The 23,982-nt window shown below is 35.5% G+C and overlaps 1 protein-coding gene and 1 pseudogene across 4 annotated transcripts; one reads left to right on the top strand and one right to left on the bottom strand.

Moving 5' to 3' along the window:
• Nucleotides 1-23,289, top strand: part of LOC113499046 — a 52,114-nt pseudogene extending 28,825 nt beyond the window's left edge.
• On the bottom strand, nucleotides 1,743-10,863 carry LOC113499044 (G-protein coupled receptor Mth2-like). Of its 4 annotated transcripts, none has more exons than XM_026879373.1 (9): nucleotides 10,621-10,863; nucleotides 9,869-10,202; nucleotides 7,129-7,314; nucleotides 6,455-6,570; nucleotides 6,027-6,105; nucleotides 5,576-5,736; nucleotides 4,859-4,997; nucleotides 4,242-4,331; nucleotides 1,743-2,503 (listed from the first exon to the last, which is right to left on the bottom strand). In XM_026879373.1, the coding sequence occupies exons 2-9, from the start codon at nucleotides 10,123-10,125 to the stop codon at nucleotides 2,293-2,295; spliced, it is 1,239 nt and encodes a 412-aa protein (XP_026735174.1). In that variant the 5' UTR covers nucleotides 10,126-10,202; nucleotides 10,621-10,863; the 3' UTR covers nucleotides 1,743-2,292. The 4 variants fall into 4 exon arrangements, with proteins under 4 accessions (XP_026735174.1, XP_026735175.1, XP_026735176.1 ...); XM_026879374.1 differs by having other exon boundaries at nucleotides 9,869-10,196; XM_026879375.1 differs by having other exon boundaries at nucleotides 10,628-10,863.
• Nucleotides 23,290-23,982: the final 693 nt, after the last annotated feature.

Here is a 23,982-nt window from a genome sequence, read left to right as displayed (position 1 = left end):
ACACATCGCATTTTTAGTATCAGTATTAGTAGGTAGTATAAAATTAAGCCGCTCCCGCTATATATGCATAAATCTTTAAAGAGCAGCTACGCAATAGATTCTGATGCGGTTTTTTAATAGGAAATGAATCTACAAACCTTGACTTTGCCTTCCAATGGTCTTATATCTAGGCTATCAAATGTGTAAATAAAATGTTGAACTGAATAAATTAATACTATTGTGCTACACACAGTTCTTACAGAGATCCCAAGTTTATTCCACAATTGAAACTAGTAAGCTTCGCAACTTATCATTCCAAATTATCTCTTGATTATGGTTTTAACGAATTTACTCTCTAACTGTTAAATATAAGTTTTACTTTACAGTTAGGTTTAGACACGTGTCATCACACTGTGTAAGGAGTCTTTAAGTTATAAATTGTCTTAATACTAAAGGTATTACTATTTATTGTCACTTATTTTTCTTTTTTCCTCTGTTTTAAAAAACGACTCACGCAGTAAGGAATTTATACCTTGTGTCGCGGTGGCTTTACAAACAAAAAAAATCACGTGCACATAGATACCCAGACTCAGAACATACATTCATGCATCACACAAATGCTTGTCCTACGCGGGAATCGAACCCGCGACACGACGCGCGACGTGCTCTGTGTTTGGCGTGGTGAGCTCAACCACTTGGCTATCCGTGCAATCACATTAAAAGCAACATGAATATGAATACCAAGGCTTAGAGTTTAAATTACGTAAGACTATTTTTGTTCATAGCTCAAGTACCTAGTTTATTTTGTGTAAGAGATCTACAAATAATTTGGGGGGCATATACACATAACCAGCCTTAGCCCAGCGTTAGCCTTAGCCCTAGCATTATACACCTTATTTTGTTATAGCAATACATTGGATAAACCGCTACGAAAGCCAATGAAACAGATTTGTGGTGAAATTATTCAATTAGGACACAGCAATTTCGAGACTGTAAGCGGTTAAATGTGTAAGTGTGTAAGGCATAAAGGCTTTAGATTTTACTTGTTAATCTCATAATCCATTTTGGATTGGTTTATAATGGAGAAGCATTGACTAATTCATTATTTTGTAAATTTTAAATCCCAGACACAGGGATGAAAATAATAATACATGAAAATAAGAGCAAAATTATTATAAACCTTTCGTTAAATTAAAAATAACTACAAATCTTCATACTGCACTCATATGCCTAACATGGCTCAGCTATGGTGTCATACTGTGGGGTAATAGTACTGACATTCAAAACATATCTCTCTTGCAAAGAAAGATAATCAGAATAATAACTAACTTAGAACAAACAGACGGCTTCCAAAAACATAAAATACTAACACTTCTCTACTTACACTGTTTAGAATCATGTGAATTTATCGGACAACATCAGGATTACTACCCCACTTGCGAAAAGACACAATCAAAATATACTTTATGACATCACAAAAGTAAAAGGAACAAACCTCAATCTCGAATTAAAATGCACTTAACCAGCCCTTTAGTTTTTTGTCCATCAAAATCTATATAGATTACCAAACGAAATTACAGAAGTAAGAAAAACGAATTAATTTATAAATACGTTAAAGCTATTTCTAGAATCCAAGGCATATTATACAGTAAATGATAAAACGATTGCAAAATGAAAATAGAAAGTAAAAAAAAATGTATATTGGAATACAAAAACTTATTGATAACTCATTACACAAAAATATGTGTTTTTATTTCAAGTGCATGAAAATATTATAGAAAAAGTTTACGAATTTTAATAAAATAAACGATCGAATTAATTTGATACAATGTACTTAATATCAAGTCTAATTAAGTACATCATTTAATATATATTGTATAGTTTATGCAATAGAAATCGTAATATATAAAAAAAAAATACCATTTCTATAACATATGGAATGCAATAAAGTATTGAGTGTTAAGTTTTGTATTTCGTCCGTTAGTTTATCTGATGAAGCTTTTAAAGGGCAAAGCCCACGCTGAAGAGTTCGATTGCTCTATTCTTCAGGAAACCAAACTTTGGGTACGATGATCCATTTATCAAAGATAGTTATTTTAATAATACTACAAGACAAAAGAAGCATACATAGAACTCCAGTGAAATCACACTGAACCAGTATTTTCTACGGAATACGGCATTCAGTGATTTTCTTTTATAAATAAGGAGTGGCGTTCCTAGATTTACACAGTAAACATTCTGTTCGAGCTATACATCGATATTTCTTATCGATTTGACGTCATATCGATTGTAAGTATCGATAAAATCCGATTATTACAAGACAGTTCTATCGTTCATCGGAACGTCGGTGTGCTGTACTACATTTTCTTCATCATCTTCGATAGCCAGATGTTTCTCCACGAACCCTGATATGCAGTTCAGCCAGCCATGCTTGTACATGATCTTGATCACCCTTTTTCGGAATACTACGAGGAGTAGGAATATCAGGATACCTTGGAGTGTGTTGAATACATCGAGTATTGACCTGCAAATAAGGAATACATGTTTTTATTCTAAACTGAATTAGAATACCCCTGTCCCTAGACCAAACTGGTCTGGAGATGTAGGAGATATACAAAACTCGTTCTTAAATAAGATTGCTTAATTGTTAATAAAGTTGGGCTGAACCACGCGTGGGGTGACCTCGGTTAATGTAACTAACGTAGTTAGTTTCTATCTTTGCTTTAGCCATGTTTAGTGTAATGATTTAGTTCAAAATTGAATTGTACTAAATATTAATTAAACTTAGTTCGTCCACTGTTCGATAGATGGCGTTGCGCATTCGTTCGTAGAGATTCCTTAATAAGACGCCTTCAAAATCATCTCTTGGTATTACATTCCTCTTTTCTCTGTTATTTTTGCGAGTCCCGTATAAAAGTGTTCACAGGAAACAGCTAAGCTACTAGCTTATAATTTAATTCTCAACCTTGTCATATGACTAACGATGCAGAAATTTCCTTATCAAAGTTATGTCACTCAAAGTATTGCAGTTTTAAATAAAATATGTTTTTCCAGCTGTTGAATGTAGATAAGAAAGTGTGTTTTCAGATAGGTACGAGGTTCAGTAAACATTTAAAGTTTATGTAAGTTATGCGGTGTAGCTGACGCCGCCGCCGGTGACGTGTGACGCCTTTTCCTTGTGACTATCATTATGTAGGTAAACTATCTTCAAATACAGTATACAAGCAAGCAGATAATTTAAAAAAAATACTGCATCTCAGAAAAACACACATGGCAATCGTGGTTGATCGTAGTCACCATTATTGGTGTAAAATACAAAAAAATGCAATTACATGTACTTATTACGATTTTAATTTCGCTATGCTATGTTTAAATAAATAAAGGACATAGGTTAACAATATTTTTAAGAATAAATAAAACCACAAGACGTGAACTTAAAAAACCGGTCTGCTCTCACCACGAAACGAGAAAATCGTGTTGTAACAAACTTTACTTTTTTAGGGCTTCGTTTTAAAACAGCTTAATAAATACGTCATATATGTGAAAGACGAGCAGACACCGAGGTCTTAGTAATAGAGTCTTGTTTTACTCTTTGGAGACAGAAACCAAAAAAAAGTTGATAGTACGGATAGCCGAGAGGTTGAGGTCACGCCGCCAAACATACTGGGCGCGTCGTGTCGCGGGTTCGTTCACTGATCTCAGCATTTGTCTCATCCATTTGCCTTGCTTTGAATCTGGATGTCTATGCACAAACTCTCCGCGACCCAAGGATTAAATTCCAAACTGCGGGCTTCGTTTTATAAAAACTAACTAAAACCTAGTTAGATTTTTCTTGGTAGTTCTTTACAATATGCAAATGTAGTTTTGTGTAATTTTATTCTGTATGTCCGTTAGAACTAACTTGCTAATTAGTTACACTCACGTAACAACAGACGTTTGTATTACTCATAGCTTCACAACTTATCGCGAAACTTCAAGTTATTTACAACTGGTTGCATTTTGGTTCCTTAGTCACATATTTTCGAATAATTATTTTGGTGAACAACCTTTGAACCATTTATGATCGTGCATTTATTTTAGTATTTAATTAAAAATAATGTTATTCATATTGTAATAGGAAGCTATGCTAAAATTGTAATGAATTAATCATGTCATTTTTATCCAAATAAATATTATTTTCCAATAAATTTACGATTGCCCTTGACCACTCAATATCGATTACATACATTTTAATTAAGTAGAAAATATATGCGCATACGCACCATATAATATGTTCCCCTGCTAACGATCCGATCATCTCAAATACCCAAGGCAGTCCCATCAATACTATCAGGCGCACCGTCATCACAAACCTGAAAAAAATATTTGGGCAACTATAAATAAAAAATATCAATCCCTTTTCGTGATCCCTAGTGTAGAAATTTCAGAGATACAGCGAAGTTGACTTTAGCCACTTCAATAGTTCTTTGAGGTAGACGTAATAAGTTTTTACTTCGTCTTTTGAAAAATACTTAGACCATGGTCTTCTAATGACGTTATAGGCCGCACCGCGTCCAGCCTGATGCTGGACTAGTTTTCGTCTTTCGCTATCACTGCCCCAGACTACTTTTAATTATCATATGGCTGATGAAAATCTGTTATCAAAGCTTAACCTGCCTTTAGGCTTTTGACAAGATTTTTTAACCCCTTCAAGAATTCTTCCGGTTTCCCCACAATGTTTCTTCCACCGTTTTGCCACAGTAGTAGTCTGAGGTTTCGGGAAGTGATAATTAGTCACTAGGTAATAATCACATGAATTCCGAAAGACATTCATGCGTTCCGAATTTTAGCTACGACAGTCGACTTGATATTTACTTCATTGAAAACACTGAAAACTTACTTATATTTAACTGCTTTTATATGACTTGACGAGAAAGACAGGCGCCATATTAACAGGGAAGTGTATATGAATATACAGATGTTAGCTGCAAGTAGTATTGACAACACGCTATACATGTAATACCACTGCTGCTTTTTATCTGAAAGAAGTAAGAAAAAATAATAATAATTAATCAGTCATCAAGTACGGAAGACATTTTAAGGTGATCTTTTAGTAGGTGTCAATTGTAAAGCATGCACTAGAGTCATCATTAGAAGCTTCGAAAACAGCCTACTTGAAATAAAATTGATTCTGATTTTAAGAATGTAACTTATTGAAAACAAACAACCGAACTTTTTGAACGTTACTCATAAAGTTGCTACTTTGAAGTGGTGAATTACCACCGAATGGTCCCTGACACAAAACCGACGTCAGCGAGGCAGACTCAGACGGAGATGGCGGGATGACCTGGATCAATTTTTACCGAACTGGTCACTCGCAGTACAGACAAATGATAATATTTCTCTTATGGAAAAAAATACCGTACTTATGTAAGATACGCATACTTTCATGGTAGGTACACTGGTAAACGCCTTTGATGTTTTCGACGTAATATTTACGCTGTGAATTCCTTTTATTTTCACTGGCGTTTCCAGGCTCATAAGAGAGAAGTGAAAGAAGAGTGCGGAGGCCTTTTCCCAGCAGTGGGACATTCCATTCTAGTAATAATAATCTTACTGAAGAACCAGCAGTGGTTGAGTCCGATGCCAGGCTTTGCGTGTGAACCGGGGTGGAAGTTGACGATCGCCATGCATATAGTGAGGACTGCGGGAGCTCCCCACGCGTACAGTGCATACCACTTGAATTCATGCCAACTGTAGTCCAAAGTAGCAGGCCGTCTAAAAAAAGAATAAACTGTTTAAAATAAGTACCAGAGAGTAAATGATAAAAACACTGATTTAAAGTTACTAGAAGATTCAATTTAAATATAAATAGCTTATTTTACATCTTTTATTTACTATTTTAATCTGTTGTGGGTTTCTATCAGAATGCAAATTTGATAAACCTTTAAATAACAAACAAATAAATATGTATTTTAAAGTAAGGATTAGTTAAACATTATCATAAAGAATATTTTATATAAATAAGTGTGATTTTTGTGTAACAATAAATAATATCAGACTCTAACCTTGTGTTCAAAAGAACCTGTATTGATATTGCGTTTGACCAGAAAAAGGCTGCGATTGTAAAGAAATAACCTAAAAATCCTGAAAATAATAATAAAAAAAAACAAATAAAAAAGATTCTGTGTAACAAACTTCTTTGCTATTGTATTTATGATCATCTTGCAGATCAGAGAAATGAGAGCTTAAGCTTTGACAGTTGAACGCAAAAAATGGAAATATCATTCAAACAAGACAAGTATACTATGTACATAATTAATTCTATTGTTTATTTTTAATTAATATTTTTTTTACAAATTATTATTTTTCAAAAATGTATCGTTGATTTTTTTATAAAAAAACCGGGCAACAGCTAGTCTTTTATAAGTAATAATAGTGTATAATTTACAACAAAAGATTGAAGTCTTCGAAGATAAATTATTGTTGAGGGTACCTCTAGCTGCGCATAGGTCCATGTCGCTGTACTCCATGAGTTTCATAATGACCAATATCCCGAGACCGATGGCTAAACTGGTGCAGAAGTTAATAATACTCTTGCCTTGGACATCCCTGAAACGATTAAGAAGTAATTGTTGAACAGGTTCTGATATATATAAAACTTTTTGGGCGTGGTTGCCGTTTTGAAGTGCCTTACCGATTGTTCTATTATGTAAAGTATCAATTTAATGACGCCTTCTACGTTTGATTTTCCTAGAACCAATTTGACTTTAAAATGATGAGTTAAAGTTATAGGTACAGACGTCTCCATACCCTGTTTCCAATAATAGTCTAGTTTACTTATTCCAACTACCTTTTGTTAATTAATATTGTGCTAAGGAATTTAATCCTTGTTTTGTGGGGGCTTCACAAACATACAAGTCACATGTACAGACACCCAGACTCAGATAAAACTTTCGTGGCTCACACAAATGCTTGTCCTACGCGGGGATCGAAACAGCGACACGTCAACAGTGGATTTGGCGTGCTGAACTGAAACACTCGGCTATCTTTCATATCCATACTATCTTTCTAGTTTAGCCTTTCATCCTCACTCATTAAATGCTCATGCCACGCCAGAGGAGCTTTTAATTTTTCCCAATCTAATGTAGTATGCCGAATAATACTAACCTTAATTCCGGTAAAAAGCCGTATATAACTGCGGTGGCTGCTAGGAATACAACTGAGACTATCATGGTATAACCCATTATTCTGTCGTCAATTATTTCCTCATTTTCGTCGGCGCACACTATGACAGCGGGCTTCGTCTTATTAAGAGTCACATCCCGTATCGTTGTTAAGTTGCCCGCGCAATACCTGGAAAGAAAAGTAGTGATAGATAGAAAAGCGGTTAGAAAACGGATGCTCGAGCGAACTGCGGGAAAATTACGTTCCTTTTTTGGGTAGTCTTGTAAAAAGTGACACCGAATGAGGATCAAGCCAATGCTATACAGAGGAGATTAGATATCATTAAAGCTTTTAAGCATCTCGGTTGTCCTCGAAGATTCTGTTTTAAAGCGTAATAGGTAACAAATTACGCTTTCCAATAAGAAACAATTTATCAATCGGGAAAACAAGATTTTTGATGAGTGCATTTTTATTCTGTTTAATTCGTAATCCATCTCTCTATGGTAAGAGGCCTTTGACAATTAGTGGAATTTACAGCTAAATAGCAACCTGCCCCGTCTTTGCATGGGTAAAGTGGTTTTAGTATATTTATATTACAAGTATTATAAATACTAAAATAACTTTGGAAGTTAAGCTCTCCCTAAACTATTTTGATACAACTTCGTGTTAATTCTAGTCACATACAGTACCTAGGCTGCATTTAACTGCAATAATATACGTCGGCTACTTTGATTGATACTTACGAAAATTTAACTTACATTTACATTTGTGTCAATGTCAATAACCAAAACCAAACTGATAACCAAAATAATATGAAATAAATAATAAAAATAAAAGTACAAAATGCATGTAATTCAATGGACTTAAAGTTATAGAAGGTACAAATCAATCAAATATTTTGAAAGTCTTGGAAACAATTTATTCAGAGCACTCCAAGAAATCGCGGAATGACAGAAATTTGAAACATGGGAATCGTAAATAGTAAGGATTTCATATCTAGGAGAAAAGTGGATGAAGCAACAAGCAATTCCAGGAGGAGCAATGATGGGCATGTGTATCAGGCTAACTTATTGCTTATGCATATTAGAATTATCAGAAAATTACATATTAAAACAGTTGCTGGAATTTAGACCTGCAACTATGTGCATAATAATTCAATCTTTGAAACCCTAGTTCACATAAATACTTAGACCTTTGTTTACTCCTAGCTAACGCATTAGGTTAAGTAACCTGTAATGGTAGATTTGTGTGATAATTAAATAAATAAATTTATGATTTTCCGACCTGGTTCCTTTATGTCAGCAATCTCTATTTTTTAATGTCTAGTATTAAACAGCACATTACTGAGTTGATTGCAACGTCGTTAAATTAATGAATATATAGTTTTGAACTATGCAATGTGTGCATGGGTGTACGATTCGTTGCAATCGTTGCATTTTATGTTTTTAGATTGCACTTTTTGAGGCCAGTGGTTTTATGAGAATATTATATTATTATGATTATGAAACTCGGTTTTATTTCGGTTATTGAAACTATACCACGTACCAAAATTATTTATTCAGCAATATTTCATACAATTTAATAGTTTAGGCGTAACTAAACACCTGTTAAATTGCTTACCATTTAGCTAGGGGCGATGACGTCTGGCATCATGTTTTAATAATATTTTTTTTTATTATAATTACTTTTATTATCACATGAAATAATTTATGTAAAAGAGTCAAGTTCACAATAAATTACTCTAGATATAGAACTTAATTCATGTTAACTTGTATATGCAATAAAATATGTAACTTTTTGCAAGCCTATAATAAATCATACAGGAATGTTTATTGTTTAACCTCGTGTGTGTGTTTTTTATCTAGTTGCAGTCTAGTCACATTGATATAGGTTTGGTTTTCCTATTATCATAAATACCAACATAGAGAGGGCGGTTATTTATTTGGACTTGGCTTGTCACAGTGCCATGTGTGTATACATTTACAAGGAAAATGAGATTAATATCTATTATGCCAAAAATAGGACTAATCACTAATATAGTAACCGCTCTGATACACTTATTACTCTATATGTATAAAGTTAAACTATCCCTAGAATCACAGAGATTTATTATTTTCTTTATAAACGATCACTTGCGAGACGAGAGATCGCGCCAAGTCTCGCTTTTAGTGTTATGGATATTCCACGTTTGGTTTAAGGGTGGCTATTTACTGACATAAGATATTAATTAATGCAAGACGTATAAACTTTCGATTTTTTATTTATTTATTTATCACACATTTACTTTGCCATTACAGATATCTTAACCTAATTCGACATAGTAACTAAAAATATATCACCTTTACTATATTTCCTTACATACCTACTACACAGTAAGTGGCCCTTGTGAACTCACTCAGAGTACAGTTGAATAAATCAATTACATCAGCCAGATTGGTTGCTTATAGTTCAAAGAGCAAGAAATACAACAGTTTCTCGCTAGAAAATTTGACGTTGAAAATGAAGTTGTAGGTATTTTGAACCCTATTCCAGCTTAGCTAAGTTACTTGAGTTGTATTGTTAAATTGTCTACAGCTTGCGTCTGAGGGCATAGAGCTACCTCTTAAAGATATTTCAGTGTAGATGTGGATGCTTGACAGCGCACTGCACGGAGCGTGGTCTGTCTTTGATAAATATAAATGAAGAAACAATACGAATATTTATTTAAATAATGAGGTTAAATAAGGCTTCTTTCACAACTTACGCGTCGGGTTCAATTGTCTCGTCAGTTTCTCCGCCTAAGCTCAGCTTCAATTGTTGAGCTTCATTGATGTAAAAGTTCTTTACGAACTTAATAGCAACCTTACAAGTCAATGTAGCAGGCGAAGTCACGTTGGTTTTTGGATTCCAACATCCATCCCTTTTCACCAACAGCGCTTGTCCTTCAGGACAGCAGGGATTGGCAGCAAATACGTGCACTAAATGTATCGGTAACACAACTATCCATTTCATTAAACCCATTTTTGTTCGTTGCACAAACACTCAATGTTAAACACAAGTTTTTGCCGCGACTGCACTCACGCAGATGTTAGCTATCGCTGCAAGGAGTTGTCAACGTATAATTTCAGTGAGTTGCCGTTTTGGCACATTTTACTCAAGTAATTAATTTATTATTATTATAAAATTAATAATACAACACATAATTTATAACAGCATTTACTACCATTAAATGACTATAGTGAGCGAGCCATAAAAGATAAACACTGGCTGTAGCTGACTTTTTTATAGACTATTTTAAGGTGAACAATATTGTAGTAGATTATTTTGATTTATGTTGTGAGATATCTAAAATTGTTATTAATTAGAAACCTCTTGAATTATCAGTGTCTTTCTACTATGTTATTTATTATATACATAAAAATCATCCTCTTAGATCACTCTACAAATGAAGAAAACCGTATCAGAATCTGTTTTGCAGTTTTGAAGATTCAAGCTAGGGACAAGATAGGGACTGACAGAATACTTCGTTTTCTAATATTCACTTCACTGAAAACTCCTTGGCGAACTTTATAGCGATCGATCATCATCCTTTTAATTACGATGGCACTAGCACGTCCATGGATTAAACTATCAAACGCGTGCTCAACGCGCAGCACGCGCACAACCGTTCCTCGTGAAACCAGTTGAGGCACTGCCACAGAGTACATTCTAATATACTGTCGCACAGGGCCCCAACTCCGCTATTTACAAAGACCGATGAATGAATGAAATTTGGCTAAAATGTCAATTTTCGTATTCTCTTAAGCATTTTTCTAAACAATAATTCAAAATTCAGTGCGTTTCGGTATACTCAAGGTCAATACAATTAACTTACAATTATTGTATTGGCAAAATACTTAAGTGAGTTGACGACCTCCGTGGTCGAGTGGCGTACGCACCGGTTTCAAGGAGTCGTTAGCTCTGAGGTCACGAGTTCGATCCCCGGTCGGGTCAATGTAAAAATTCATATTTCTACATTGTCTCGGGTCTGGGTGTTTTTCGTACCGTCGTTGTATCTGAATTCCATAACACAAGCACAAAGCACAAGCTTTAGCAACTTACTTTGGGTTCAGAACAATATATGTGATGTTGTCCGCATTTATTTATTTATTATTTATTTGAATAGGAATAATTTCAAATTTAATCCAATTGCCATTCATTCATCGGCCATTGTAAAATAGCAGAATCAGGGCCCTGATAGTAAACTATAACTGTATAAAGAGTGGGCGCCACAGAATACACAGAGTAGAAGGTACACGAGATCGTTAACTTCGCAAAATTAAATAAATCAAAACTTACTATGTTAACCTTTATTAAAGAATTTATAAATTAGACATTTTGTGGCAAAACTAGGTTATCTTTTAAGTGTATTTCATATAACAATGCATAATCTACGAGTATAATTTTGTAATTCTACCGATAAAATAAATTGTCTGTTAAAATTATGTGAAATAATTTATACTGAAAATAGAAGAGACATTATATCTTTTTCATGTAATTTTCTTTACGCAAGTTTCAGTCGGCATTTCCTTACTGGCTACCCTGAGAAGAAACATCTAAATTATCTTCTAAAAATGTCTACAGGAAAAAAACTGAAAATGTCCAAAATTTTTTGCTATGGAGCAGTCCCTTTGTTTACTAACCGCTCTATACAATGGACGAGGTTTTAGGATCATAAGTGGTAATTTATTAAAAAAAACACACGACACTTAACCTAAAGCGCGCTCTACACTCGCGCACGCTTCGCACCGTTCCCCGTTCGTTGCAGGTACCGGCAGGAATCGCGGCGTCAATTCACAGCAAGAATCGCGCGCGAGTGTAACTAATTGCTATCACAATAAAATTAAATCAACAATAGGCTAGTTGCCTCATGTCACCATTTATAAAAATAACTTTTAATTCAAATATTATTCCGTGCAAGGGTCCGAAATATATAAACTTCAATAAATATTAATAAAAGATTGCTGTAAAAATTTAACTGAAATGTTTACTTTTTTTCTCCGGATTGTAAACACCGTCTGCCATGTTTCTACGTCACCAATATCGTAAACAACATAATGTCAAACGCTAGTTTCAGGTTTTTTCGTGGTCATTCATTTATACGCCTTGAAAATTATTTATTTCACGTAAAAATACACAGAAATATACTGCAGTTCCACTGGACAGAGTTACGGGATCTCGTTTAACCAGGTGTTTCGCATATTCTCATCAGTGGGTACTTCAAATCATAACTTTTCTGGGTTCTTTATTGATGTATTCCCGCACGATACAATAAACACAATAGTGGTAATTAGGTACTATATTTATTATGGTAATCCTTTCGAAACCATGTTTTTGAATTCTGATAAAAAGGTTATGATAGTCACGCGTATTGTTTACAAGAATAGTCACGTCACGGCACAGATAATTAATAGACCACCATGGCGGACGGCGTTTTTGGCAGCATAGCGAAAATATATTTTAAAATTCAAAATATATTAGGATAGGACCTTCAAAAAAAAACTAATATTTTTTTATGATGTAATGTAATCGTATTGAACCGTTCTATCAAATAATAAAAATAGTGGCAACTAGCCTATTCACAAAAATAATCGACAATAATTCGTACTGCACTTTATTGTTATCAAATTTCTATGAGAACTATTAGTTTACATAAAATGGTTCACGTGTAGCGAGTAGATGTCCATCTACCTCGCGCGCTGCCAAAATAATGAAAACCTGGCCTAGTTAGTGACCTGCTTTTATATATATACCCAGCACAATGTTACGATTAAGTGAGGGTTTAGTTAATAGTAGTTTATGCCTGTAATTTTTTTTATATCCTAGTAATAAGTAAATATTATTAGATTAGAATATTTTTATGAAAGGCTTTTACAGACCTCATAAAGTATTAGGAAACAATGCAATGTTATCATTATATGTCAATAATGTTAAAATATATGTATTTTTTTTATTTGTTGCAGCTTTTGAACATGTTGAAGTTTTATGCGAGATTTGAAATAAGTGACGAGACAGGTGACCCCTATGACCGACCGGGATATGACTCTATCTCATTATTCTAGGATAACGTCTTTACAGGTAAGCTTCAGGTCTTCATAATCATTCATATATTTATATTTCTCATCCATGTCTACATTTGAACGTTAATAGACTTCTATCAGTATTCTATGTTAAGTTTCACCCTGCTTGATTCATATTTTTTTATTAAAAAAAACGTGTTATTTTTTTTTAGAAGGCCGCTTTTTTCAAAATTTCCCGATCTACGTTTGTTTGCATTAGCAAATGTTGCTAGTGTCGATACGAGGGAGTCGTTACAAAAACATTTTGGAAATCTAAGGTAAGTCTAACTTGTGTACCTACTTATAAAGGCCTTCACAAATGTAACCCCCACGCAGAAAGACTGTTTCGACGTATCTGTCCGTGGCGTCATAGCTCCCAATCGCATTGAGCGATTACAATTTAGATTAATTTAAATTAAAGGTGGATTATGTGCGAGTTTCGCCATCTTTGATAAAATTCGCTTGAGCCGTTTAAAAAGTGGGCAAGAATGATATAAATTAATTCTAGTGCCCAGTTTTTAAGTATTGATTTTGTTTTAGTGAAAATGCTCTACGTGCCATCGCTACATACTTGAATCTAGTACCACCGGAGGGTAAAGAAGGTGATGCACCATGGCATCGAGTCGACAAAGAATTTCTGAAGGAATTACTGGTAAGCAAGAATATAGAGGTTGCTATTGATGTGGCGTTAAGTCCTTCCGTAGGTTGTTATTTTGCATAACACATTTTCCAGAGCAATTAAATTCTCACAATGCAAATTCGCTAACTGTGTTGTACGGATGTCTGAATAGCCCGTAGCCGTCTTTTTACTTTAATGTTAGAAGTTATGGATCGCATTAAACCTTAAAAAAAGTTCTGCTTGTTAAAAACCGATGAGATATTATCGGTAATTATGATATGATATAAAGGAAAACTAAAAAAAATATCATTCTAATCACCAAATGCACCAACAGTGGATATCGCCTTCCAGTGGGACAAAAATGTTTTTATTTTCCCTTATCATAGATATGTATTAATACAAAGCAGGTATATAAACATAGTATATACTTTGCACACACGTTGTAACTGGAGGGTATATTTCGTGTTCTGTTCAACAGATTTTCTCGACACGAGCGTCGCATATCACAGCTAGAAGAGCTGAATTCCATGCCCTTATACCCGACGGAAGAAGTTATTTGGGATGAAAATGTAGTCCCTACTGAAATCTATAGCGGCGAGAATTGCCTGGCACTACCTAAGCTGAACCTGCAGTTTCTTACGCTGCACGACTACTTATTGAGAAATTTCAACCTCTTCCGTTTGGAGAGCACTTGTAAGTATACCTAAAATACCTAAACAGCATAAGTAGGAGAGAAATATAAAATAATATAAAATATAAATAAGAAATATATAATATAAAAACTTACCTGCTAATAATGAAACAATTATTTAATCAGTTTTATTCTACTAAATGAAAAAAAAAAACGATTTGCCCTGTGCAAAGGAAATTTATTTCGCGAATCGTCTCGCATTACCGCTACCAAAGCATGAAAAGAAACAAATATTATTAAAAACTCATTTGTTAAATATCAAATACTCAAGAAGTATTAACAGCGTAAAAAGGGGATTAATATTGTATACAATTTTCTGCTTCCGACATTACCTTTAAACCAAACAAATACACGACCGCAGCTGCATGGCGACATGTCCGCGCGAAAAGATCAAGCGAACTGATTACGTTGCCGCTTTACGGCCGGTCGCCGCGCGGCAAAAGTCGGATGCTATCCCAACTTTGGGGCTTGCGACTTTCGTCACTGGCGCCTTAATCGAATTGCCTTTTAAATGATGTCGATGTTATAACTATTTGGGCCTCTTTTTATTTATATTTTGTTTTTTCTTTTATTATATCGGTATTTTTTATAGTAAACTTGACATTTATATTACATTCGTTGATAAATAATCATATGTACTTATAGAATTTGCCGTTTGAACATAGTATAAACGTTCTGTGTGTCATTGTATGTACAAATTGCTCTATATTACATTTGCATAAATTAGATTATTGCCAAAGGCACTTAAATATGCATTCAATAAAGTTAAGAGAGTTGACATAATAGTTTTCTGCGTGCCATCCACTTGACTCAATGAGAATTTAATGCATCCAATCTTGTTACAGACGAAATTCGTCAAGATATTGAAGACGCCGTTTATCGTCTCGCCCCATGGTAAGTGTCCAATATTTTTGAAAGCGATTTATGTAATATATTCTACTTTTGTTGACCATTAAAGTTCTGCGTTCTGATGTTGAAGGAAGTCTTTGCTTGTCCTAATTATTTGAGCTTATCGAATCTATTTCCTCAGGCGTGCTGAAGATGGGAGTGTATATTTTGGTGGTTGGGCCAGGATGGCACATCCGATATCAAAGTTTCGCAGTTGTAGAGGTCGCGAAACCTAACATAGGGGAGAAAGCACCCTCCTGTGTCAGAGCTGACGTCACGGTCACACTCAGTGTAAGGAATGAAATAAAACACGAATGGGAAAGCTTGAGGAAGCATGACGTCTGCTTCCTGATCACAGTGAGACCAACACAAGGCATCGGTAAGACACGATTACTAAAAAAGCAATTCTTAATTTCCCATAATGATATCGAATACAACTAAGTCCCAAAACTTTCCTTTACCAGGTACTAAGTACGATTATAGAAAGAGTATGGTGGAGCAGGCTGTATCGTGTTCGTCAGGGGTTGTGAGGTGGAAGGTATGCTCGACGCTTCCGGTAGAGTCATAGAGGAGGGCCCTGAACCGAGACCAGAGCTAGAGGGAGACGCAAGAACATTCCGTCTTCTTCTTGATCCTAACCAGTACAGACTCGATCTGGATAACGCCAGCAAGGGAAACGAGGTCAGTTCATAAAGTCATGTGAGAATTTATAATTACGTTGTTCATTACACCAGACACACAGAAGTGCTATGTTTAAAACTTCTGGTAACCGTCGAAAAACAGGTTTTGTTATAAATATTTACTGAATATTTTAAGCTGCCGCATTTCTCAATGCAAGTTTTCTTGTTATTTTAGAATTTGTTTATTTCATAAAACTTTTTTGGATCTATCTCTGAAAAATTGAAAATTTTACTCGTGATCTCATTTATTTCCTTCAACCAATTGACATGCATATGAATATCTAGCTTTTCTTCCTCGTTTAGGACGTGTATGAAACTCTGAATATAGTAATGAGACGTAAACCAAAGGAGAACAACTTCAAAGCTGTGTTGGAAACCATTCGGGAGCTGATGAACACGGAGTGTGTGGTGCCGGAGTGGCTTCACGACATCGTGCTAGGGTACGGGGACCCGGGCCAGGCGCATTACACCAGGTAAACACATGTTCCATACTTCTCATGCTGACAAGTACTGGATATATGAATGTATATTAGAATTATGGTGATTTTCCCCACGTTTTTATAAACTCACTTTCTTGTTTGTTTGTCATTCCGGTTGGATTTTTGAAACTCAATTTTGAGGGACTTCCCGATAAACTAGCAGGCTGAAATTCTCAGGATAGCTTCAAACCCGATGACAATGCATTTATGACTATTGACAAAATTTGGATATTAAAATTTTTAAAATCTATTAATTTATGTGGTGAAAATGATGGTATATCAATCAATTGTGATTTTATTGTTCCTGATATTTATTTGCTTTAGAAAAAAATACTATCTTTTATAATTGAATCCATGTGTCGTAGAGACACCTACTATACAAACCTTCAAGTCAAGCACAAGATTCACATTTTATACTTTCTAGAGCAGTATTGTTTGCAGAAAACAACAGCAAGCAATAAAATAAACTTAAAATTATCTAGGTATCTCTTAGGTCTTAGATGAAATGGCGAATATGGTCGATATTATCAATATGTTGTCTTGATTCAGAATTATGCAATTAACAGTATCGAAAACGATATTCTGAGCTCCAAATGCCACTTGTAGATTCGATAACAGCATTTAACCTTAACATAATTATTTACTCCCTCTCAACTACTTCGAATTTCGTTTACAATTATGTATTGTTTCAGAATGCCGAACGAAATTCCGACCCTGGATTTCAATGACACGTTTTTGGACATGGAACATTTGAGGAACAGTTTTCCAGGATACGAAATTAAGGTGCAGACTGATGATCCCAGGAAACTTGTCAGACCTTTCAAGTAAGGACGATTTTTTTATTAAATAACGGTTTACTCAAACATATGAATCGAGATCGCTCGACTAGGACTGTTTATCCTTAATCATGAGCTGATGTGGTGGTGCTGTCGTGAGGACTCCAGTTGCTTCCGAAACTAGTAGGGTGACCGGGTGAAAGAGAATGAGTACAGATTACCGTTCTGAAATAAAAGCCTTTCCTATTAATATTATAAATGCAAACCATTGTATGGACGGATGTATGGATGTTCACGCAAAGACCACTCAACATATTTAGAAAAACTTGGCACGCAGATAGTTTATAACCAGGATAAACACATAGGATAGGTGTCATCTCGATTTTATGTTCCCCAGGGATCCTTTTCGATATGTAGAGGACGGGCCTGCGGGAAACAGCTTGTATAAAAAATATGTTTTTGATAATGCTTCATAAATAGCTTTCTTGCTCTTTAAATGTATCAGCTGACCTTCGGGATTTTGCCTGCGTGTTTTAGTTTTATGCTTTTTTTATGTTGAATCCTTGGATTTTTATTCTATTTCTATCTTCGAAAAAGAATTAATTAAAACCATTATAATTTCAGCTGTTTGCCAGTACCATAAAAATGATCTGGAAATTCCAGATGTATGATCTTCTTTTAAATACTAATTTATTTTTTGCCTTATTTTTAATGTAATTGTTCCTTTCGTGATAAAGCAAATTTAAAACTAATTTAATAATGGTATAAAGGTTAGATGTCAATGATTAATCTAATTGAGGCTATTAACCTGAGCTGTGCATAGTAAATTCTAAGAATTACGCTCAGCTCTCATATAATGAATCATTTCATACTTTTTACACTACTACTTTTTTAAGTTTTATGGCAAAACTGCATGTGCGTCACGGCATATTTATTTCTAATAATACAACACAACATTTTCTGAAAAAAAAATGTTCATCGCCTGTCAAACGTCACGTCAAGGTCTGTGATTAGCAGCGGTGACAATTTTTGAAGATTTGCCAGACTCTGGGAAATATCAAGCCGATTGGGTATTTATCGGGGATTGGCATTATGTGGGGAAATTGTGGGGATATTGACATCTTAGTCTCATTTGTAAATATGCCAGCTACGCATTCAGTGTTTTTTTATCACCAAAATTATACATGAATTATGAAGGATAGGTATGTGTTCCGTTTTGTTAAACAAAGATATATTCTATTCATTTTTATCATGGGCTTCCAAGTTGTTTCTTTAAGTTCGTCATCGCCCTAGCCTTTCCTCAACTATGTTTGGGTCGGCTTCTAGTCTAACCAAATGCAGCTAAATACTAGTGTTCCACAAGGAGCGATTGCCTATCTGACCTACTCAACCCAGTTACCTGCGCAACAACAACAACAACTTTTAAATACTCTGCACCCTGTAACGACTGCAAAGATATACATCTTTACTTTTTTCCAGTATAAATAGCAGTCGGGACTCACAATTTAACGGGCCTTCTGAAACACGGAGGAACTCGCTATCACGTAGGTAGATGGTCACCCATCCACGGACCTGCCGTGTCAAGCGTAACTCAACCTGTGATCAACCTATTTAGAGCCTAGCCACGTAGTTTACTGATTTTAGTAACACAGCGAATTATTCATTGTTTTTTGTTGATCCAGACATCTCAAACAATCTTAATAAAACCACGCGAATTTTCAGCAATATTAATAGTCGAACCAATCCGTGTGTACTTATATTATTTATAATCATTCGTAAAAGAACCATCCTGATGCATTGATTTAAGTAATCTGGAATCACAACTGTGTTTTTCTGAATAGCCTGGATAAATAACATTGCCCGCGGTACCAAGACTGACGCGTGTTTATCGGTTAGCCCGACTTATTTCGTACCTAACCAGACTTCTTAATCATGATCTGTCGCGACGGGGTGGGGTCGCGATAGCTTGTCGCGTAACCCGCCGACACCGTCGCGCTCTTACTCCGTTTGGATTCGAAAATAATAATAATAAGAACGAATTTGTTAAATCTCAGGCTCACTGCGATTAGGCCAATATGATACAATCAAATACAAAATAAATATATCATAAACAATGTGATATATTATGTAACAATACTGCTATGATTGTGGGTATCGAAAATACGTCAGCAAAGAGTTCAAATATCGCAGATGCAAATATTAATAACCCTATTATAATTTTAATTGATGTAAACGTCTGGACTCCGGGTATTATTGCTGGCGCCAAAGGAAATATCATATTGTCAGTTATAATTGAAATTCTTATCAAGCATATTATTGTTATCACGACAGCAAGTTTAGATAAATATTAATTATAAATCATCAAGCTTGGCCTGACATAATAGCCGCATGAAACGCGATATGTTAGCAATATAAATATGAAGTGAATTTCTGAATCAGGACTTCGGAATCGAGAGGAGACCGTGTTAGGGTGACATCGATCTGTACGAATGATTGCAAAGCATTGCCATACACCGACACAAAAACGCGGATGACGTATCACGGCGGTTCAGGTTAAGTCAGTAAGAGTCTGACACTACCCATTTCCACCCCCGAGGGAGTGGGTGTGAGGATTCCCCTGCCTTACCAATAAAAAAGGGTGACATTGATCTCGTGCAAAATCTCAAAAAAAAAACATCAGAAACATTTCTAGTGTTTTCGATGAGATCAACCAATATAATCAATTTGATGATAAATTTAACAATCCTACCCTTCATTTACGATCTTTTTAATGAGATAAGTTTCACTTAAATTTAAAAAAAACTCGCGCACTAAGGAATTAAAGCCTTGTATCGCGGGGGGTTTCACATACACAAAGACAACCAGACTTAGGAGAAGCATAGTGGATCACATAAAAGTTTGCGCTTCGAGGAGATTGGCCTCGCGACACGCGCTCGAGAGATTTGATTAGTTGGCTCAACCACATGGCTATCCGTGCAAAAAAAAACAAACCACCGCAAAGAGATTTCAAACGATGTTAGCGAGTACCCAAAAAAGTTCAAGAGTTAACTTGCCTCCTTTATTGCAGGGTGACATTCGAGAATGTTCTTCGGAAACAAAAGCAGGGTGAGGATGCCATGGATGAGGACGAGCCGCGGAAGGTGATCCTGGTAGAGCCGCACGTGCAGCCCAAGAGAGGACCCTACCTATGCAACGAACCGAAGAAGTAAGTGTTCACTAATCCCGGAATATTTCGTCAATCCCTGAATATTTATCTCCAAACAGATTAGTATCCATCTTTCCTAGTTATTTTAGAAAGTAGAATAACTACCTAAACAAAAAGTGAAAAAAATATAGTGATCCCGGAAACCTGGATTTCAAACCTTCCGCATATGTAAATGTATTCTAGTAATGGACAGTGTCTAGACTATTAATTCAAGTAAAAGGTTTATAGAAGTTTTAGAGCTTCATTTCTAAAAACTAAATAGCTTTGTTCTATTTGTTCAGTTTTTGCTTGGTAGCGTCTCTAGGATCTCTTCAAATTCTTATTATCCTCGTATGATCGCAGAGTTACCTGTATTTGTATAATTTTGTTCGACGAAAAGTAGGTACACAATCCAATACCAAAGGCCCGAGACATTCTTACGCTTGACATGATAAATTACATGGCGGCATCCTTTGAAAAGACTACGTGTGTATCTGATGCACGTTGCAATTATAATACAATCATTAGAGTTCATTCCCGCCTTTTTGATAAAGACGTTATCACTATCCAGTGGGCCGCTACCACCTCTGGCCGTTCCAGAGGTGGTTTTGGAAACGAGATGCCGTACTTCACGCTGTAAAGCTCTCTCCCTTGCACGAATATCACTGGAACAGATAATGTGGCTGATTAAAGCGATCGTGAACGTTGCCTGTTGGATGTCGACTGGTTGCTCGCATGATTTACAGTGATCGGGGGATGCATCTAAGCGCAAAGTGCATTTACACAGGTCGCTAGACGGCTTGCTAGCGGCACATTCTGGACACGTCTGTCTTTTTCAATAACTCGATCGCAAACTCTTTCTTTATTCCATGATCGCAGAAGGTCGTTGGATTTTCTGTCATAAGTCAATTTAGAAATTAGTTAAAATGTCTGCTCATTTCTCAAGTGTTAACTATTTCTATCTGGTACTGTGCTGAATCGTCTTTTGAAGCATCCTATTTTGCAGCACAAAATATGATAAAATTCGTAAATGGAATCGGTTAATTTTCAAAACCATTGTAACATTTGTTCGCTTAAATAATGGAACAATTGTCTCTGAAAAACCCAGACGTTATTTGTTAGTTGCTGACTTCATGGAATCTTCTTACAATTGAATAAACGTTTTTCAATTGCAACTTGATGATATGTATAGTTTTAATGTGAACGTGTGTGCCTGTATGCGAACATGAATGAACTCACGTACGTACAAAACAAAACTCAGTACTAAAACAGTGGAACCATTTATGAATTTAGAGTATGTTGGGATATCAATAGTCTTTTGAAAGCATTCCCAGACGGTTAATCTATTTTTAGAACATTGACTGATAAAAGAGGTATACAGTGTATGTTTGATATTTATTATATGGTTTTAGAATTCTCTGAGAATTGGCCGCAGATCATTTGGGGTTATCGAAAGATTGTTTTGCTGAATATTGGGGAATATACCAAGGGAGATTGTGATAAAAATAATCATGTACAGTACTTTTTAGGTAGTATGGGTATTTTCATCTTTCGTTACTCCCCCCCGAAATTAGGCCGTCCGTATCATCCTAGTATTTTCCGCTTTGATTTATAGGGTCTTGAAAACAACTCTAGGGAATAAGCCTGAGCTCGGACTAAGACTGCACGATCAACTTTCCGACAGGTCAAAACATTCGATCAAATCCAAATTCCTAATCTTCAGAAGTAAAACCCCTCCCTTATCTACCGACAAGTTTTTCCATCAAAAACCCAACCAGTATCCTAAAGAAAGGCTCTACAAAAGTCTGATAAATACTATGTTTCAGAAACTCCATACCATTTACACCGACACAAGTGGAAGCGATCCGTTCCGGTATGCAGCCGGGTTTGACTCTCGTGGTCGGGCCTCCAGGAACAGGTTAGTCGAAAGCAGCCTTAAAATGCAACAGACCCTTAATTTCCTGTTATCCGAATGCCGTTAAGTCCGCACTCACAAAACAAAGAGGTTTTAAAAGGAGGCTGTTAGCTTCACACTTACCGCTCCTGCTTTAAGTAAGACCTTCACCGTTGTAAAGATGAAATTACGATCTACATGGTACAGATCGCCATTTCGTGTTCACAAATGCTAAACTTTTCTTTCAATCTTTGGAGATAGGCTCCAATGATTTGTAATCGTGTCCTGTGTTTCAACCTTCGTTAAGTATTGCTATTCTAAGAAGAGAATATTAGATAATAATGAAATGATTGGTACACACAATACAATTGCACAAATTGACTGGGCACGATCTAATTCTGACGCAATTGGAAACTCCAAACATTTTGATTTGTTATATTTTTTCTAACAGGAAAAGTTGTTATGACGATGCTATAAGCTTTCTCTTTAAGACTTAATGTTTAAATTGTAATCTCTATCATCGAGCTCGACTTGACATATAAGAATAATAATAATAAAATATTTGGACTAATAACAATTGTATTATAAGTCTTCAGTGCTATTTTTACTCTGCCATCAATTTCCACAGGTAAAACGGACGTAGCGGTGCAGATAATATCCAACCTGTACCACAACTTCCCGTGGCAGCGCAACCTGGTGGTGACCCACAGTAACCAGGCCCTCAACCAGCTCTTCGAGAAGGTGGCCGAGCTGGACGTGGATGAACGGCATCTGTTGCGTCTTGGGCATGGAGAGGAGGCCCTGCAGACGGATAAAGACTTCTCCAGGTTTGGAAATAAACTATCTTTGGACTTCCTTTGAAAAATAGCCGATTAGAAACTTGGATTGTTTTGTGTTCATTATTTTGTAAGAAATCTCATAGAATATCTTAAACATAACAGTAAACCATACTTCGAACAAGCATGGAAAAAAAATCACATTATGATTTAAGATACTGATAATTATCTTCACAAATTATTTAACTATACTTCTGATTTAAAAAGTATAGCAATTACACCTTTGCTACAAATTGTCCAAATTATACTTTCGCCAGAAATATTCAGTTGAGTCAACAAAGCAATATTCCGGCGATCCGATAATAATGTTGACCCGAATACTAGATTGCCGTAGATGCTTGAAATTCGCCGTCACCGTGATTTACAGGTGATTTAGACGGTCCCACAAATATCATGCTGCCTGAGATCCATTGCCGGCTCTCAAATATCAATTCTGATACCAGATCTTCCTTACCCTTCAATGTATTGCAACTTATGCGAAATCTATCGCAGTTTAAATTAACCATTACTAGTTTTCGCAACGACGACGACATAAATTTATGGCGATGCAGATGAAGAAATATATAACTATACGTATGTATGTATACATAAATGCCCTCCTTTGTTCATTGGAGCAGAGCGGCGGCTGAATAATGTTGCTATTGTATTTCACTGATTACGTATTCAGGTTACCATATAAAAATGTTCCAGATACTTGTTTTCTTGCAAAACTGTTTACTTTTAAGTGAAATTT

The sequence above is a fragment of the Trichoplusia ni genome, chromosome 11 (genome assembly GCF_003590095.1).
Source record: "Trichoplusia ni isolate ovarian cell line Hi5 chromosome 11, tn1, whole genome shotgun sequence".
Lineage (NCBI taxonomy): Eukaryota > Metazoa > Arthropoda > Insecta > Lepidoptera > Noctuidae > Trichoplusia > Trichoplusia ni.
Note: the sequence above shows the minus strand (reverse complement) of the source record. Positions and strands in the feature narration are given on the sequence as shown.

Excerpts from the sequence above, each read along its gene's own strand:
- LOC113499044 (XM_026879373.1), bottom strand. The coding sequence starts at position 10,125 with ATGGGTTTAATGAAATGGATAGTTGTGTTACCGATACATTTAGTGCAC. Across the intron at positions 7,315-9,868 it reads GAGACAATTGAACCCGACGC|GTATTGCGCGGGCAACTTAA; the intron begins GTAAGTTGTGAA and ends TTTTCTTTCCAG. Across the intron at positions 4,998-5,575 it reads CAACCACTGCTGGTTCTTCA|ATAAAAAGCAGCAGTGGTAT; the intron begins GTAAGATTATTA and ends TACTTCTTTCAG.